Source organism: Amphiprion ocellaris, chromosome 1 (assembly GCF_022539595.1).
Source record: "Amphiprion ocellaris isolate individual 3 ecotype Okinawa chromosome 1, ASM2253959v1, whole genome shotgun sequence".
NCBI lineage: Eukaryota > Metazoa > Chordata > Actinopteri > Pomacentridae > Amphiprion > Amphiprion ocellaris.
This window is the reverse complement of record NC_072766.1, coordinates 23,928,585-23,948,009: the sequence shown is the minus strand read 5'-3', so window position 1 is coordinate 23,948,009 and position 19,425 is coordinate 23,928,585. Positions and strand designations below refer to the sequence as shown.

At 38.6% G+C, this 19,425-nt stretch overlaps 1 protein-coding gene across 2 annotated transcripts in view; it reads left to right on the top strand.

The window, feature by feature from the left end:
- Positions 1-19,425, top strand: part of LOC111587406 (synaptosomal-associated protein 25-A-like) — a 42,181-nt gene that overhangs the window by 19,983 nt on the left and 2,773 nt on the right. The window contains exons 3-6 of one of the 2 annotated variants that reach the window (XM_023297348.3): positions 143-184; positions 9,731-9,779; positions 15,541-15,658; positions 19,064-19,183. In XM_023297348.3, the coding sequence (XP_023153116.1) occupies positions 143-184; positions 9,731-9,779; positions 15,541-15,658; positions 19,064-19,183 (329 nt within the window). Of the gene's footprint in view, positions 1-142; positions 185-9,730; positions 9,780-15,195; positions 15,314-15,540; positions 15,659-19,063; positions 19,184-19,425 lie in introns of both variants that reach the window. The other variant, XM_035942505.2, reaches the window with a different exon arrangement.

Sequence of the window (19,425 nt, the reverse complement as noted above, 5' to 3'; positions counted from 1 at the left end):
CTCCCACCAACTAAAACTTTTGAAGCTCAGTTTTCTAAATGAACACACTGAGATATCTTATTGATATTTATTACAGGGGTACTGTATGCCTGCACTTGCTTTCTTCTGGACTCTCAGCTAATCATTTGCTCTCTCTCTGCAGTCTCTGGAGAGCACTCGGCGTATGCTGGCTCTGGTTGAGGAGGTGAGTCCAACGATTCAGTGACACACATGGGAATGAGCGTGCTCGCACAATGATTGTCTTGGTATTTTCATTGGTTGATATTTACCAATACAGTTAGATGTTGTTGTCCTCGTACGATGTGTCATGAAGGAGTTCACAGACTGTGCCTATGAAAAGCAAAACCCTGCACCTGTTTTAAATCTGCCTGCTGTACCCTTTGAAGTAACCTTCTTGTGCAGCTATTCACTGCTCCCAGTACTTCTGCCACATTCGAAACACTTCCTGGAAGTACGGTTCTGTAAGCAGCTCTGGTCAGTAGCAATCATCTTCAATATGAAGGCTGTCCCAGTTTGACACTGACTAACTTTCAATTTTAAGAGATGCAGTCTTCTGGGTTACACATTGCTTTCCTTTAATCCTGTTTTTTGGGTGTTTTTTCTTTTTTTTTGATTCACCTGGTAAGTCAGCACTTGGTTTATTAAATTCCCTGTAACTTGCAAAAGAACAGCACTTATTTAAAAAATGCTGCAAAGTGAGAATGCTTTCCGAAATATACACTGAGTACAAAGAGCAGTTAACATAAAAGAGCTAACGGTATTTTCCTTTAAAGCATCATCTTACTCCTTCTTCTTACTACACATGGATTTGTGGCAAGTAGGTTGTTGGAAGCATCTTAGGGAAGTTGCAATAGTTCTTCTGTGGATTCAGTCTGTCTTCCCAGACTGACTCAGTGATGTTGTACCATCTGTTGCAGGAGTCCTTGTTCTTTCTTGTCTTTAAAAATACTTATTTAAGACTCTGACTATACGAATTATTAAATCTGGGATCAGTCAGACACCTCCCTGATGGTTTTGCATGAGGGACAAATGTCTAAACAGCTAAAGTACATAAAGGTTTTGCACAATGCTGTCTATTTTACTGCTTATCATTCAGGGGCTTTACTTTTTGATAGTCATCATAAGCAGTTCTCTTTCTGTTCAAATCAAGTAGTTCTCTGGCCATTTTATGGAGCTAGAAAAACACAACATGTATAATAAATATAGATTTTAGCATTTGATATTGCAATAATTAAATCCTATAAGATTTTGAATTATATATCACGGTTTAAGTGACTTGTCAGTTGGATACTGTATTGGTGGTCTGAGAAAAGTTTTCCAATGAGTTAGCTCCTTAAGTTATTCCTGGCAGGCTGATGGCATTAAATGGCCCTGTATGTTGGACATCTAGTTACTGTTAGAGTCCCCATGGCTGCAGAGGCATGACCCCACTCTAACCTCTGGATAGGCCACCATGTCTTAATGAGATAAAGCCGTGAGGGACAGAACAAGACCAGAGGCTGACCTATACAGTGGCCTGCTCCACAAACAAAGGCCTTTCACTGACAATGGCTGATATCTGACCTTTGAAGAGAATGCCATGAGAATGCCATTTATTTGGTTCTACTGTTTCTAAGCTGAAAATGTCCTGAGGTTTGTTAGAGCACAGCGTGTTTCCTCTTGATGATGCCAGACTGCGGAGTCCAGTTAAAAAGCAGCAAAATCCCCAGAGGCACGCAGCTATTGTGTCATGTTGTGGCTTCTCTTCTCTGTGTGGCAAACAACAAGCTCTTTATCACTCTCTCTTAGCATGTCTCCAGAGTAGTGAGCTCTATATAGACTGCAGTGAAGCAGTAAGGCAGCATGGATTATGGATGAGAGTCAACATGCTTCAAATGTTACCAGTATACGATCATAAACATGTCTTCGGGTTTATTTGAGCATGTTGCCAAAATTCTGTAAAGCAACTACATTTTGAGTGTTCGAAATTAATTGATTCCAAAACTAAGTCTGCAGTTGTTATATTTCTATAATTATGCATAGTTGGGTGGTGAAAGTGGTTCTATATCTGACAACACAGTGCACCTGTTCCTCATGCAGGAAATTGTAAACACGTGCTGGTACTCCATGACCTCTGTGCTCTAAGGGCTTATAGTGAAGCTTACGCTAATTGAATAAGTTGGAGAACAGTCAGACCTGTCAAACCACACTTGACCTGGTCTGATTCAACACTGAAATACTCACTAAAAACACATCCTCAAAATATGGGTCTCAGGAGTTTTACTGCTGTGCAGTGCCCAGCTTAAAAACTGTTAAAGGGCATTTAGTCCTTTGCCTTGTGTTTCCTCTTTAAAACCTAACTGTTAATAAAACCATTTATTATCATTTGTCTTTGACTAAATTACAACAATGAGAGAAATTAGGCAACAGAAAACTAGAAATAGTTTATTATCACTTCAGTTCGTGCATTGAGACTATGTGTAGCTGTTCAGTGTAAATTTGGCAGCTTGTAGCAAGATTCAAGGTGCTGATTTAAGCATCAATCACACAACCAAGTTTTTTAGGTCAATGAATGCACTCATTTTCTCTATTGTCGTATTTGCTTTTATTCACGAGATCATTCAGTGCACATCGGTCGATATTATGTGACATTTTAAATTTTAAGGGTAACTTTACAGTTTGAGAAATGCACATTTTTACTGCTAGACAGATGAAAAAATAATTACCACGCTCATGTCTGTGCATTAATTATGAAACTGGAGCTGCGAGGACAGTTGTATAACTCAGCGCAATGACAGGAGGAACAGCTAACCTGTACCGTCTGTACAAAGACCAGCAAAGACCTGTATAGCTCACTAATGCATTTTGTTCTTGTGTTTAAAACAAACAAAAAGAAAAGAAAAAGTAACGTGCTATACTTTTATTGGCGTTGTGTGTTTTAGTATTTTTTGGTCTTTGGCAGTGATTTGTTGGAGTTTTGGCTGGTAGTCAGGACTCTCTGTAAAGTGTTAATTAGTGAGTTTAGGAGGATTTTGTTAACTTTGGACAGAACCAAGCTTTCAGAATCAGAATCAGAATCAGAAATACTTTATTGATGGCCAAGGGGAAATTGCTTACCGGTACTTGCTTTCAGCTTTTATGCTAAGCTAGGCTAACCACCTGCTGGCTACACATTATTTAGCCTTTTTATACATTTTAGCTAATAAAGAGAAATTACAATTAGATTGAAGTGTTTCTATATGATACTTGGTGGGAAAAAAAAAATCTGTACTTGCTCTTCTTGTACTGTACTTAATAATCAGCCTCTTTAACTCATCAGCTTAATACCCAGTTGTAAAGTCCTTGCAGAATCTTAGAATAAGTATACATGGATTCTCATTTGAAATGCATGAACTTGAGCAACACAGTAAAATCAATTTAGGTGTAATACAAACGTATAGGTTAAATCTGAAAACGCATCCAAAGCAAATACTTAAAATATGTTTAATAGATATTTGTTGAATCTTAATTTAAGAGTGGTAAAAGCACTACAAGTGCTGTGGCTCTTTTGTATCATGTTAAAATTAAACAGAGAGATTTTTGTTTTGATAATTCCGTATCTACCTGTTTGGCTGTGTCTCCTCAGTTTCTCCCGTTTTGCTTGCCTGTGCTCTTCTTTGAATGCACAGCGTGTTAGAGAAGAGCACATTTACGTATTTAGAAATGATGCAAAAAAGCCATAACACGTTGAGGCACATTTTTTTTCTGCAAACACGAGCCCACTGTTTATCGCAGACCTTTTCATTTATTAAACTTGAACATTTTATTCCAGCAACACTCACAGTGATTGATGTAGTATGTCCTTGTCTCATGCAAATGCAACCCATAATTCATTCTTGGGACTGGTGAGTGACATGAGCTTTATTTTATACAATAGTAGGAAACGTTGGAGTGTATCTCCATGCGCCACCTGAACTCCACGTCTGCTGTGGAGCTGAGATCTCAAACAAATGAAGTGAGAGACAGTTACAGGGTTGAGGTCTGAGGCTTTAATGCTATCAAAATGTAAATGAGTCACTGCTGCTGTGACTGAAAGACACAAACACAGACCTGTACCATTCTCTTGTAGCGAGACACATCATGTTTCACAGCTCAGTGTGGTTAGAGTACTGCATGTGTGAGTTATCAGGATTGACTTCAGTGTTCCTGTCTGTATTGAAGCTGTCAGTCATAGCTGTGAGCAGAGAAAAACATCACACACAAACGGACCACTGTCTGCTCGCTGATGGCGAATGATGAGTGATACAACTTGTACAAGTCATTTGACATTTTATTGCAGTTGCATTAGAGCAGTAACACTAGTCTCATATCTGTGTGTTAAATCTACACTACCGTTCAAAAGATGATATTTTAAAGGAAAAATCGCACTTTTATTTATGTGCTAACATAATTGCACAAGGGTTTTCTAATCATCAACTAGCCTTTCAACACCATTAGCTAACACAATGTAGCATTAGAACACAGGAGTGATGGTTGCTGAATTTGGGCCTCTGCACCCCTATGTAGATATTCACATTAAAAATCAACCGTTTCCAGCTAGAATAGTCATTTACCACATTAACAATGTCTAGACTATATTTCTGATTAATTTAATGTTATCTTCATTGAAAAAAAAGTTTTTCTTTCAAAAATAAGGACATTTCAAAGTGACCCCAAACTTTTGAACAGTCATGTATTAGCTGGATCTATCATTTAGTTAGTTTAGCACAGAGACTGCAAACAGAGAAAATACTGTCAAAATGGAACAAAATCCACCCACCAGCCTCTGTATGAGGCTATTTTATGTGATTTTGTCATGGATGAAACATACAATATGCAACATGACAGCGGGAGGTGATGTGGAATTTGGCTTTTTACTTCTTATTTACTGATTAGTTATTTACATTATACAAACAGATTTGTTCAGTCATGCATGCAAAATATATGAACAAGATTCAGAAGATGAAGAAATGTGGTATAATGAATTTTCTTATCGGAAAAGCAACAAATCTAATGTATTTGTGTAAAAAGGTTTCATCAAGAAAGATGACAGATATTAAAGATTTTATGAGGACTGTTATCTTCACCCTGTGCCTGCAAGGAACAGAAATGAAAAACTGCTCGGTGACTCAGGATGAAACGTGGAGAAAACAGGGGAGAGAGGTGGAAATTAAAAAAATGAAGTAAGACAGAGATGAAAACAGGAGGGGTGAGAGACAAACAGAGAGATAGAAAGGAATCTGTGAAGGACATCAAGTCCAAATCCCATGTCTGTGTGGAGCAGATCGCCAGTAAAATGAGAGATCTGATTTGATGAGCTGGCCTGAAGTCAGAGATTACATTACACAAGATCAACATGATACTGCATCCATGGAGGTCGTTTTGTGGAGAAGCAACTCCACAGTACACAGTTCCCGCATTAGGAAGTCATTTATTTCACAATTTAAATCTTAAAATATTTGAAAAACTCTCTAATTCTGCCTATGTTGTGATAGTTAATGCATTTCAGACAAGTGGAATTTTAGCATGTATAGTGTATTTTTTTTTTAGCTTTTTAAGGAGAAATTAATTTCAAAAGACTACATGTTGTTGTTGTACAGCAATACTGTTAATACAAGACTCATAGTTTAAATGTGATCCCATGTGGGAAGAGATCACAACATTCTTAAAAGCAGTAATTTGACACTGAGAGTGAGATGTGAGGATTGATACCACTCATGTCTAGGCAGCCAGTTAGCTTAGCTTAGCACAAAGACTGGAAACAGAAGAAAAGGCTAGTTTGACTCTGTCCAAAGGGCATTATGTGGTAGCCATATTTTCTGAGCCAGGTACCGTAACTTCCTGATCCTGATTTTTATTTACAGATTAAACAAGCAGGTTAATTAGGTTTAGGAAAATTTTACTACCTTAAGAGCAGGCTTTCAGCCATAGTCATATATTTACTGGATTTAAATACTTAAATGTTTAATCATTTACTCAGAGACACAAAATACTTATATCTTTTCAGGTTAAATCTGACTACTGCGTTCGGTCATGGGAAATCTGTGTTTTATATATAGTTAGTGAGGTTAAAAATAGAGAAGTCGGGCTGTTATCGTGAACAGAGTTCAATGTGTGGAATGCAGAGTCAGAGTTTCTGATATGGTCAAAAAGAAATCCATAGGTGAAAATTGTTGAAGCATCCAAAACAAGGAAGTGGAAAAGGGTCTTATGTTGACTGTATTACTGTACAGTCAACATGCTGTCACTGTTTGAGAGAGACTGGGTAAATTATACCTTTCTCCCCTCTGCAATAGATTCAAATTTAGAGACGAACAGCAAGTGTTTGTTGTCCAGTCCCTGCCTAGTTCTTTGCAAGAGAGCAAATATGTATAGTATATATACTATTTTGACGTTTTAGGTTAATGAATACTGCTAAGATGATAAGAGTAAAACACCTGAACAGGCTACCAGTCAAAAGTTTGGACACACCTTCTCATTCAATGCTTTTTATTTATTTGTATAATTTTCTACATTGTAGATTAATACTGAAGATGAGCATTTTTTTGTTTACAACATAATTCCATATGTATTCTTTTAGAGTTTTGATGTCTTCAGCGTTAATATGCAATGCATAAAATACTTAAATAAAACCATTGAATGAGAAGGTGTGTGACTGGTAGTGTACATGTAGAGATGTAAATCTTTGACAGCCGGATTTAAAAGAGAAAAAGTGAAGTGATCTTTATCCTACACTGCAGTTGTTGCACATTTTTTCCTGGAACTACATAAAATATATAGACACTCTTAATCAATCAACTGATCCTTTGATTCCAAAATATAAGGCTTCAGTAGATTTGTTTTTAAGTATCAGATATCACCTCAATTGCGCTCGTCTTCACAGTGACTGAATTAGAATAGATTCCAGGAGACAGCAGAGTGGATATCTCGATTGAAAGATCAATACCAATCGTGTTTACTCTAAGGGCTGTAACTGATACAGACCCCACACTGAGCCTCTTAGAGCACCTTTAAATCACCTCACCTTTAAGACAGCAAGGGTTTGGGGACTGAACACGAACTAAGAAGAAGATAAAAGATGATGTCTAATGACCTTATTAGTCAACTACATGTGTTTAAAACTCACAACTTATTAAAAAGGTCTGCTTTACATCAGCACTGCTACTGAGAAGAGAAATGAGGAACAAAGAAGGACTGATTAAATGAATGTAAAATATTCATCTCTGTTAATCTCTTGAAAAGCACTTTCCATGTTCACTTCCTAGGCATAAACTTATTTTGTGAAAAATGGCCTAAACAGCATCAGGTGATTCAGTAAATTAAAGCAAAGTGTGAAAAAGACCTGATCGTCTGTGTGCATTCATGTGTGTTGAAGCAGCCATGCGGAAAGAGGTGATGTCACCACATCACTGTGCCAGCTGGCGTGGTCAGATATCCTGTGATTTCCCATGATTCCTCTGGGGTAAACAAGCACTTCTCCCACTGGATTTATGCGCGTGTATCTGCAAACACCAAGTCTGCTGAATTTGATCTAGAGAATTATTGGTTTTCCCTTAAAGCTCACGTAAATGAATCTGTGTTCTCTTTTTAGTCATGCAGAAAAAAACTCTCTGAGCGCTCATTCATCAACAACAGTTTGCTCTGATACAGATCCATGGCCACTGGCTGAAGTCTGAGTGATACTAATATCAGTGACACATCTAACTAACCGCCCTCTAGCACTGATCGTATCTATCACAGCTCCAAGAAGGTCAGAGCACGCTTTGATCAAAAGCAACTGATGCGTGACCTGAGCAGCCACTGGACTTTAATATCTGTTAGAGGCCTCGGGCTCTTGGAGAACATAAAAGTATTGTTTGGTTGTATGCACACCAGTTAATGTATGCTCACTCAAGGGTGCTATTATGTGATGAAATCTATGCAAAGGGAAATTACGGCATATGAGTCTGCATGGGCGTTTGGGTTTTGTGTGCACGTCCTCGTGTTTGTGTGTCTGAGCGTTTGCCAACTCTGTAAGCCAAATCACAATGTAACATTACCGGAGCTTTGTCAGCAAATCTCCAGAAGCTGCAGCCCACCGGACATAACAAATAAGGCACATGTCGGTTGGTGGGTGAATTTTATCCCAAGGAAATGTACAGGATCATGCATGAATACATTTGTTGCATTTTGAGTTCTTTTTTTTTTTCGCTTTCCCGGAGGATTTAGGATTTTTACATTTTTTTTTTTTTTAAAATTTCTGGTCGTTTCCTCGTGGGATGTAAATCTCTTTCTATTTGAAGATATGCTGTTTAACAGGGTTGTATGAATAACAGCCCTGTTGAAAATGTGACACCAACTGGTTTGACTTGAAATCACCATTTTATTTCAAGTTGAGCCACTGACATTTTTATAGTACATTTAACAACAGACTGTGAACCAAAGTGCTGTCAAATGACTAAAAAAATAAATAAATATTCAAGTTAAGAATTTAATCTAGTGTAAACAAGTGTAGGCTATACAAAATTGCCTGGCTGATTTAAAAATTAAGATTTACAGCCTATAAAATACTATCATATATGCAGACATAAATTACATTTTTGTAATCAGGTTTTCCTCATAAGTAGTGTTTTTTTTCTTCTTTTTTTTCTTTATTTTCATGACTGCTCAGTTCAGGGATCAAATGTAACGTATGAAATCGTATTTCTTTTGACTGATTGATTCAAAGTAATAATTAAAAATTTTGGCAATTTTTTTCCAATAAATATTTGTTTTCTTTCTAATAGATAAGAAAACTGATGCCACTTTCTCACCTCTCTATTAAATATGGAGCTCAAGACAGCTAGTATTTAGCCTAACTTAACACAAAGACAGGAAACAGGATGAAATAGCTGCACCAGCTCTGTCCAAAGGCTTAAAAAATCCTCAAATTGACATTGTCATTAATGTAAGTTTTAAACAAAATATTGGCAATGACATTGACAGGCAGATAACACCTGTGAGGTTTAAAGTTTACAGTTTTATTCGGTAATGTTTCATAAAGACATTTTTTTTGGAATTTTTTACATGCTAAATTGAAGTAGTAGTCTTATTTTAACCAGGGACTGTGAACATTTAACCAGGGACTGTGAACATTTAACCAGGGACTGTGAACATTTAACCAGGGACTGTGAACATTTAACCAGGGACTGTGAACATTTGAGAGGCATTGTATTTTATGTCTGCATCTGCCAAGAGTAGGAATAAGAATATATTTATTCCACTACAGGAGAGACTTGGTGTTCTCTGCAGTTAGGTGGATAAAATATGTACAGATATCATCAGTCAGCCAACATGAGTTGGAAAAAATTTAATATTTACAAAAATCCAATGTTATGCATACCATATTTTATCTTCAGAGGTACTGGAATGTGGTTTTGTTACCTTTGGACACTGATTTCCCTTTTTCAAGTTTTCATAGCCCAAACTAGCTCTACCTTTACAGTAAACACACAAACATGAAAGTGGTATCACTTTTTTGTCAAGAAAGAAGATGTCTGAATATCCCTTTACCACTTTCTGCTGTGCCACACAAATTCAATTTCAAAAATGTGATTTCAAATTGTAATTTGAGCCACTTCTGTTGTCCTGATAGCTCTGTTCCGTTCTGCTCTGTTGACCTTCACTAATCTGTCACATTTCTTCCTCTTTTTCCGTTCATTTCTCTTCTTCACTGTCTTCCTTTCACTTCTTTGTCTGTCTGTCTGTCTGTTAGAGTAAAGATGCCGGTATCAGGACTCTGGTCATGCTGGATGAGCAGGGAGGTAAGTTGGTAGGGAGAGTTCACTGAACAGTCTGTTTCACTTTAATCTGCTCTGCTCCTGATCCTCTCTCGCTGCAGGTTTACACTGTATAACGGGAGAGTTATCATCAGTACGTCCAGTATGACACTGCAGAACAACAAATGTTATGGTTTTATAACTAAAGCGAAAGAACTGATTTTTTTTTGTAAAAGCAGCATTAACTGGAGTCTGCGCTAATGTGGCTACCACATTTATACTGGATGCTACTGTCAAGGTAGCCTTCTGCTTTGCCTCTCTATATGACACTGTATTGCTTATTTGTCAGACAAATGCTGATTATTTACTGGCAGAAAAATAAGCATACTTGTATGTAACAGCAAATACATTAGTCCTTTTAAAATCCTTTACTTCATATGTTCAGTTACTAGAAAGCCAGGAATGATAACCTAGGATATCTCAGCCTCTGCGGCACTGATTTTACACAATGTTTTCTAAAATCTTGCTTGTAAGTCCTTAAACTATATGGATCAATGTATATGCACAAATCTTAAGTAGCATGCAGCAACAGATGGAGACTCTGAGAGCTCAGATTTGTCAGCTGTTTTCAAATTCATACAGGGCTCAGTTATACGTGCAAGAGGAGATTTACGCTTCACTGAATTAATACATGTTCCAGTTGTGCAGACAGCCAGCAACTATCAGATGTGACTGACAAAACTAATATTAGCTTTGTTTATGTATGACCTGTTTAGAGTGAAGAAGAAATAAGAAAATATGCAACATGAATCTGACATGATACTTTATTAATATACAGTATGTTAATTATTGTATAGTATGATAGTATTAATTATACAAACTAGCAAGATTTGAAATGATACGTCAGATAAAGAAATGATCCCTTACAGCAGCAAAAACCACTGTCTCCAGTGCCAGATTGAATGACCACATAATGTAGCTTACATTAACTGGAGATTTACTCTGAAACAAACATTTGCAAATAGAAATATGATATTTGTCAAGTTTTAATAATGCAGCCCAATGTTGTGAACTATATAGGCTTTGTTAGACTTTATGTCCAAACTAAGTGATGCATTCATTTACAAAAACTGATAAGGGCCATCCTTTCTAAAAACCAACGGGGTGATGTAGATAGTTCCTAATACAAAGTATAATCTAAACTGTTAATATGTTTTTGAATAAAAACTGTTATTTTTCCATTGTAAAGGCATTACAAGGTCACAGTTCACAGCAGATAACATCAAATACCAGCACTGTTCTTAAACAGAGATTCATTCATTCATAAATTCATTTAATGAATCAGTGTTCTGCATTCAGGTCAGGTGGCATGTCTTGACTGTGATTCTGCTCAGCCAGAGACATTCTGTCTGTACAAGAATTTCTGTGTAATTTCGGCTTTTTGCATTACAATGGAACTTACCATTCTGTTGTACGAGTTTGTTTAACTTTGGAACATGAAATCCACAGTCATCTGCTTTTGCCTAAACTAACTTTAAATCTGAAAAATGTGATTGATATCACTTGGAATGTGCAAAAAGAAGAACATGATTCATGTAAATTACACTATTATACAAAGACCTGTATGTCCCTCACAATACTGAATATATGATGAAAATTTAGAAGGTTTAATAAAGGCTACAAGAGAAGGCTTTAGAAGTCTGTAATGTACATCAACCTTCAACCACTCTTAAATATCAGATGCAAATTTTATTTTATTTTATATTTTTCTGGTGCTAAAAGCCAAACATCTGAACTCACATCTCTAGATTTACAACTATGTTAATATGAAATATTGGATAAACTGCATTAAATAGAAGTGTATAGCACTGTGAACTGTAGCTGTGATTAAAGGCCAGATACACAGTTACAGATTGGGAGAAAACCTTCAAACTCAGTAAGCTCCACCAGCCAATTTGCTCTTCGAAATCATTCGAGATTGTTTTTTTTTCCCCCCGAAAATCTTGGCTAAAAGGACACAGCTTGTGTCTACACAGCAGTCAGAATGAAGTGTTGGAACCTGCTGGCACTAACACTTCATGTGTCTTTACTGTCATCAGGCTAATGTTTGAAGACTTACCAGGTTTTCAGTGTGTAAACCTGCCTTAAAGTGGATGGTGTTCTATGAGTGCATGTGTAGATTAAAGGCACAATTACAGTGTGTAGAGGAGTGCATAGTCATAGAAAGAGTTCAGGATGTGTGTGTGTATGTGTGTGTGTGTGTGTGTGTGTGTGTGTGCATGCGTGTGTGTGTGTGTGTGTGTGTGTGTGTGTGTGTGTGTGTGTGTGTGTGTGTGTGTGTGTGTGTGTGTGTGTGTGTGTGTGTGTGTGTGTGCGTGCGTGCGGCTAAAGGCTTGTGCTAAGTTCCATGCGTGAAAGAGCAGCCTAATTGGCCTGTCAAAGGAACAGATAGCCTGTTTCCCCCTTCTCTCTCTCTCTTGTTCTTTCTTTCCTTCCATCTTCTTCCCCCCAGAGTAACTGCTGCCACAGTGCACAGCTCACTGCTGTTATCACAGGACAGCAATCAATTCACAGATTTAAATTACCTCTGCCTCTGAGCTAATGTCCTCTATACCTGACCCCCATCTGTCTCCCTCTCTCTGCCTTCCCCATCTTTTCTCTATTTCATGCTCCTTCTCTTCTTTCCTTTGGTTTTTCTCCTGACCTCCTCCGTTTCTTTCTTCCTTACCTTTATCTGGATGTAACTGTGGTCACAATAATGATGTAGCTCCTTCCTCTCTTCACTCTTTCTGACCTTCGTCTTGTTTTCTGATGATGGCAGCCTTTATTGTTGGAGGCTCTGTCAGATTTGACCTGTTATTTACTTCAAGAATTCCCTCTTAAATGTCCATTTAAGAGGTAAACTCTTGGATGTAATAGCTTGCCAATGTTCTAATAATTAATGCAGTCTTGTTGAGCTGTAAACTGGGGTGTGACTAATTCCTGTGCCCTTTGCACACACACATGCACAGGTCACACATAGGAGGAGATTTGTTATTTCTTGCAGTGATGTATTACCTGTGGTGGAGGTCTCTCTGCAGCTAATGAGTCCCTCCCTGCTTGCCTGTTACATGCATGTTGACCTGAATTAGACCCACAGTCAGGGCTGATGGATTATAGCTCTGACTCAGTCAACTCAACTTTCGTTGGCTACGTTTTCAGTCACACAATGACTGCGGTATGATTTATTTATATAATAATAGGACCTGCAATAATTGAGTTAAACTGATGACTTGTGATCAAGGTTAATCCATTTTTTCTGTTTACCACTTCATCTCTGGACTGAGTCCAAGAGAGATTGATCAGCAGTCCTCACTTACTGACATTTAACAGAATATAGATCTATAGATGTGCATAGCGCACTTCAGTGTCTCATGTGGCTTCATGTTCTTTATGTCAATGTGAGTAAAATCATTTTTAACAGTTTGAACATACAGATAAACATATATATCTGAAGCTTAGAGTTAGTATATTCTTTACGTAAACATCAGAGAGGATGTGAGGGAGGAACTCAGACAAAAGCGGGTGATGCATACAGACAATGCTTAGTTTAACTGTGGCCAAAGCTGCTGTTTTTGACTTAGTTGTACCAAGTTGGCTGAGATCTGAAGTGGAACAGTATCGGTTGTTCCGGCAGGTGCCCCATTTAGATCTACAGTGAAGTAGCCCTTGTGTGCCAGGAAAAGAGATAAAGAAGTAGAATACCACGTTTATTTTCTTCACAAACTATCATGTTTATCTCCTCAAGAATGTAGAGTGAATGTAATGATTTGTCAAGTTAAAAGTAATAGCCACATATTATTTGCACTGTGATTGGTGTTAAAGGAATAGTATGCTAAAATATCTAAAAATGCTACCAACTTGGCATTAAGCTAGTGGCCTAACTGAGACCATGCAGGAACGTTACTCTCCTGCTATTGCCTTTGAGATTTCAGGTATCCAGACATGAGGCCTGCAATTGGCCGCTTCTTAATGGGTGGGTCAACAAAACATCAGACTTTAATCAGGAGACTGCTGTTTGTTTTCAGTTTTTTCCACCAACAGTCAACTCATCTGACTGTGACTCACTATCCAGGAGAGAGGAGGGCATCAGAGGCCATCCCACTATAATCCTCAGAGAGGAGGGAGGAGGCAGGTTGTCAGGTCAGGCCTGACTGTCCAAAGCTGAGAAGATCAACAATTTCTTTCCCTCTCTCTCCCGGGGCTCCTCTCCTCAGTCCTTCACTCTGAGTGGGATTAATACTGAAGGCCTTGTAGTTGTATTGTGCATGACTTCATTGGTAAACTCCTTGGTATAACTTCACTTAAACACGGCAGTAGTAGAATTTAGCATCTTAGATCTGTCTCACCATCTTTATGGAAGATTTGATCCATTTATTTTGTGAACCTCTCCCTGACATTTTTATAATTAAATCAAAGGTACATATGGTGACAACGCTTCAGGAGAACTAAAATACTGAAACTCTCCGTTACAGCAGGCTTTAATTAGACTTCAATAGCTGCTGTAGAAACTGAATCGGTGTAATATGACCATCTGTATTGTCTGCATTACCATGTGACTAATCAAACCCTGAAGAGCATTTCCTGGGAGACAAAATGCCCTCCTCCACTGATGGAGATTACAGCTCTCCTGTCCTATAACCATTAACCAGCCAGAGAGAGGATCTGACCTTGAATCAGAGCTTTTTATAGCTTTGCACCGGATTGGCCATCTGAGGAAGGGAATGTACAAGACTTCATGCACCTAAATGATGCTTTTCAGGCATTTGATTTTATTTATTTATTCATTTTTATTTGCTTGTTTTTTTTGGGGGGTTCTTTCTTTTTTTTTTTTTTGCTTTTAAGTACTCTGCCTGACACATTTTCAGACATTCAGTTGATTTCCATCTGTTCTGCCTCTTCTAAATCCGCTCTTTCTTCATCTTTTGTTTGGTTTTTTTTTGGCTCTCGTCTGGTTTTATTTCACCTGGTGAACTTTGCCTCACTACGGCAGCCATAATTTTCTTCCTTCCTGTCTTTCACTCTGTTTGTCATCTCTGCTCTCATTGACATGCTGTAGTGTTCAAACAGCTAAAGTGGCAGAAGCATCATCTTCATGCACAGATGAGGTTCTGGATGAAGCATACAGCTGCTGCCACTCAGATTAAATACTTACTGAGAAAAGCATTATGTCCCTGTGGATGGAGGTAGGAAAAAATGAGAAAAACTCACACAGAAAGATACAAATGAAGTTAAATTGAAGTTAATAGTTTAAATTCATTGTGTAAGCAGGAATACCTAGGTGACCTTAATGCTTGTTGCCTGCTTGGCCTTCTGCATCTAGCTGAAACGTTCTGCCTCTTGCCCTGTAGCGTAGCGCGCCAAACCGCGAGACAAACCAGTCAACTTTATTTCACTGCTCTCATGCCTTTGTCCTCACCAGAACAACTTGATCGTGTGGAGGAGGGCATGAACAAGGTGAACGCAGACCTGAAGGAGGCCGAGAAAGATTTAAAAGATATAGGACAATGCTGTGGTCTGATATGCCCATGTATTAAAAAGTAGGTACCGGCGAGGAGCTCCACGCTCTTGCCTGTCCAGTGCTGGTGGTGGTGGTGATGTCTGATGTCTCTCTTGTCACAGTCAATGTCTTTTTTTGTCTCTCCTCCTTTGTCTCCCCTCTCTACTCTCCTCCCCTACCCACCACCCGCGACTTCTTTCTCCTCTCTTTTCTTCTCATGTGCTTTCGTTCTTTTCCTGGGATAAATGACAATGTGTTGGTAATCAGAACAACTGGAGCGCATCGAGGAGGGGATGGACCAAATCAATAAGGACATGAAGGATGCAGAAAAGAATTTGAACAATCTAGGACAGTTCTGTGGTCTATGTTCATGTCCCTGTAACAAGTAGGTGATGCCTGTGCCGCCTGACTGCATGTGTTTCAGTGCCTGCCTACCTGCCTCTCTTTCCATCTGCCTGCTTCTGGTGTGTAGAGCATGGTGAACTGTGGTGTAAGCAGTCAGGCCTTAAGCCACAACAACACACTCTCTGAACAGGCTCCAGTACTGCATGCACAAGTGTGTGTGTGTCTGTTTAAATCAAGGCTGAGATGGAGTGAAAGATTGTGTGCGTACGTGGACAACACACACCACAACATGTGCACAACTGGTCCGATGCCAGCCTCAGTGGCTGTTGTCCTCAAAAGCCCTTCATTCCACATTGGATGAGAGATTCTCTTCCAGCAGGTAGCAGCATCCACAAGGATCTTGGCCACGGCACCCACCAACCCTGTAAACCCCACCCAAGCACCCACCCTGACACCCTGCAGCATGATCCATCACGCTGTGTACAAGTCCAATTCAACCAAAGACTAAATCAACTAGTTGCCTTCCTTTTCATTACTCATTGAATGTTACCCCCTTTGTAGCCAACAGATAACCTTCTAATATCGGTGTTTTTTAATGTTTTACACAAATGAATTGATTATATGGGGTCTTGCAATACATTCAAGCAAAGCTGCATTTTAAATGATCACTAGAATTTATTGTTTCAGTACGACAGAATCTTTGTTCATGGAATTAAGTCCAAAGTTTTCACCTCTTGTCTTTTCAAAAATATGTGTCTTTAATTTAACTGACTGCTATTGTAATTAAGCAACCACTAGTATTACACAGCTGGTACTTGCCGTCAATCAATCTGATGGGTCATTCAGATCAGAAACCAACTTTAAACGTACAGTTCAGCATTTTGGATATACATTTATTTTCTTTTTTGCGGAGAGTCAGGTGAAATGATTGATGCTAAATATGTATGTGGTGCTAGCAGCCACTTAGCTTTGCACATAAGCTGGCAGTAGGGAGAAGCCGCTAGCCAGGGTATGCCCAAGGATAGTAAAACCTAACCGCCAGCATCTCAAAAGCTTATTATTTAATGCATCATATTTTGTTTCATATTTGTAGATTTCAAAGTGTAAATTTGAAAAACTGTGTATTGTGGCTTATTAGCCTAGTACTGTGTCGAACTGATCCTTGGGTAATGCTGTTATTTTGTACACACTCATAAATCTCACAATCTTACAATCTAAAACTAACAATCTAATGTGTTAATTTGTGATCTGAAGATGTGCTAAGCTAAGCTAGCTGTCTGCTGTTGGCAGTTTCATATTTAGTGTACATGCACGAGAGTGGCATCAATCTTTCATCAAGCTCTATCAGAGGGTGGAACTTTTCCTTTAATAATCATTTTTTGGGTTGTACAGCTGCAATTGGGTTTTTGATTTATTTACAGTATTGGTAGAGTACACAGTACACATGAACTACAAACCTTTAAACAGTTTAGTAATGATAATAGCACTACACTTGTTATTTCAGCACTGTCAAAACAAAATTATATGTTAAAGTAAGAGCTGCTAGATTACGTAACTTTACTCTAACACGTCGACACACATATGACCCTCAGATTACGGATTGTAACTACATGGATCCTGCCTCTCTTCCCTCAAGACTGTCCACATAATGAAATATCATGCATGAGTTGGGCAAACTTGTTTTCTGAGCACACTCAATATATGGTGATACCATTTTAATATGGCAACTTTAAAATAGCTTAGATGGATTTCTAACGCCAGTTTTGCCAAACTCCTGTGTGATCTGTTCTGAAGCCAAACTATGGCCACTGAGTCATGTCTGAGCATACTTTACACTGGGACCTGTAATACATGTACTATATGTAGTTGTGTATCTCAGAGCTATAGAAAACACAAGTGACTCACAAACCTAAAAAAATAAAGGCTGTATTTTGTGTTGTGTTTACACAGTGTTGCGTAAATAATTAAGCAAATGCAGTACATCCAAGGTATTTGTGTAAAATAGGCTGTCTTTTGTCTTCTCAAGGCATAACGGACCAAAAGAAATTATATCTGATCTTTTGTCTAACAACTAAATTTGAGTTGTTATGGTTTTGTAATACCACATTTTTGTATATCCATTCATCTGAAGAATAAATACAGTAGTAGACATTTTAACATAAGATTACTGTTTTCTCCAGAACAGGGCTAAGCAGGATCTTGGCATTACCAAATACGACTAATCTGCTGTATTAGTTGTCATTTAAAAGGATGAGTTGTGAGGTTTTTTTTAAATAGCCACAACCTGACCAGCCAGGTTTGAAGCCTCTGTTTGGTCCATCTTGGTCCTGCTTCCAGATGTGATCATTCTGGGTTCAGATCTTGTTTATTCTATAGCTCTTTGGTCCTCCCTTTCATGAACCACTTGTTATGTAATCCTGTGGTTATGTCATGTGTTTCATTTGATCTAGATTCTGTATATGGCAGCTCCGGGTCAAATAGCATGAAAAAAATAATTCTTGCTTGTTGTTCTAACCTGACTGGAGCACCTGATGGGTGTCGTGTACCACCTCAAGACAACACTGTGAGATGCAAAAGAGTGTCACTCATTGAAAACCGAGCAAAATGAACTTGATTAAACTTTGGTCACTGCGTTGTCCTCAGTGGAGACCTTCACCTATCAGATACGCCAAGCATCATGAAACAAACGCTAAGAATTACATTTGCTTATTTGACTGAATGCAGTGTATCGTCCCACAGATATGTCCATCCAGATGAAATGAAGGGCTCATCACAGCTAGTCTTCCATGCAAAATGATCACTTTGTTTTATTTTCTTTTGGTTGTTTTTTGTCACCATGTTGGATCTAACCGGACAGCTTTCTTTTAACAGATACAGCATGTATCTGATCCTGTTCTTCTTTACATGTTTCCCTTTCCCACGTCAAACAGCGTGTACTATGTTTCTCAGTCTGCATGTTTGCGTGTGTGTGTGTCCTCCGTCTGTCTGGAGTCTGCTTATTGTGTTCTGTGTTCGTGCTCTTCTGTACGTGCTTGTGGGAGAGGGTTTTCTCAGCTTTGATTTCTTTCTAACTTAAGGCACATGTGAGCTTCTTGTGTTTAGATTCAATTGATCTGCATGTTGGATCAATTATTCACTAACAAATTGCATGTATGGAACTTTATCATACGTTGCATGTTGTTTTCAGTAGACTAATTGGCTTGAGCTCATGTTTGCAATGCATTCTATACATATATGCATGCATGTGTTTGGATAGTGAATCGCAAAAAAATATGCACATACATAGACATGCATATACACAAACACACTTACACACAGTGGCTCACCTACACTGACGCTCACATTCGCAAAGCAGCTCACAGATATGCACGGACACAATCATTAACACTCACAAGCACTGAATAAAGCGTCGACAGCGTCCCTGACTGAAATGTGTGTGTGGTAGGATTAAGGGCGGGGGCCAGGCCTGGGGGGGGAACCAGGATGGAGTGGTGAACAGCCAGCCGGGGGCTCGAGTGGTGGATGAGCGTGAACAGATGGCCATCAGTGGGGGCTTCATCCGCAGGTAAGCGTATATGTGTGTGTAGGTGTTGGTTTGCGTGTGCCACTGTGTGTGTGTGTATGTGTGCTTGTTTAGTGTGTGTGTGGAGGGGTGGAAAACCTGCTTGTTCTTGTGCGCATAAATGCTTCGACATGTTTGTCATGCGCATATATGCACTTCTCGTATATGTTACTTTTTGATCTATAATTACATAATATCAAATAAGACTTCGCCTGATATTAGTAAACCATTTTAAGTCTTAAAGT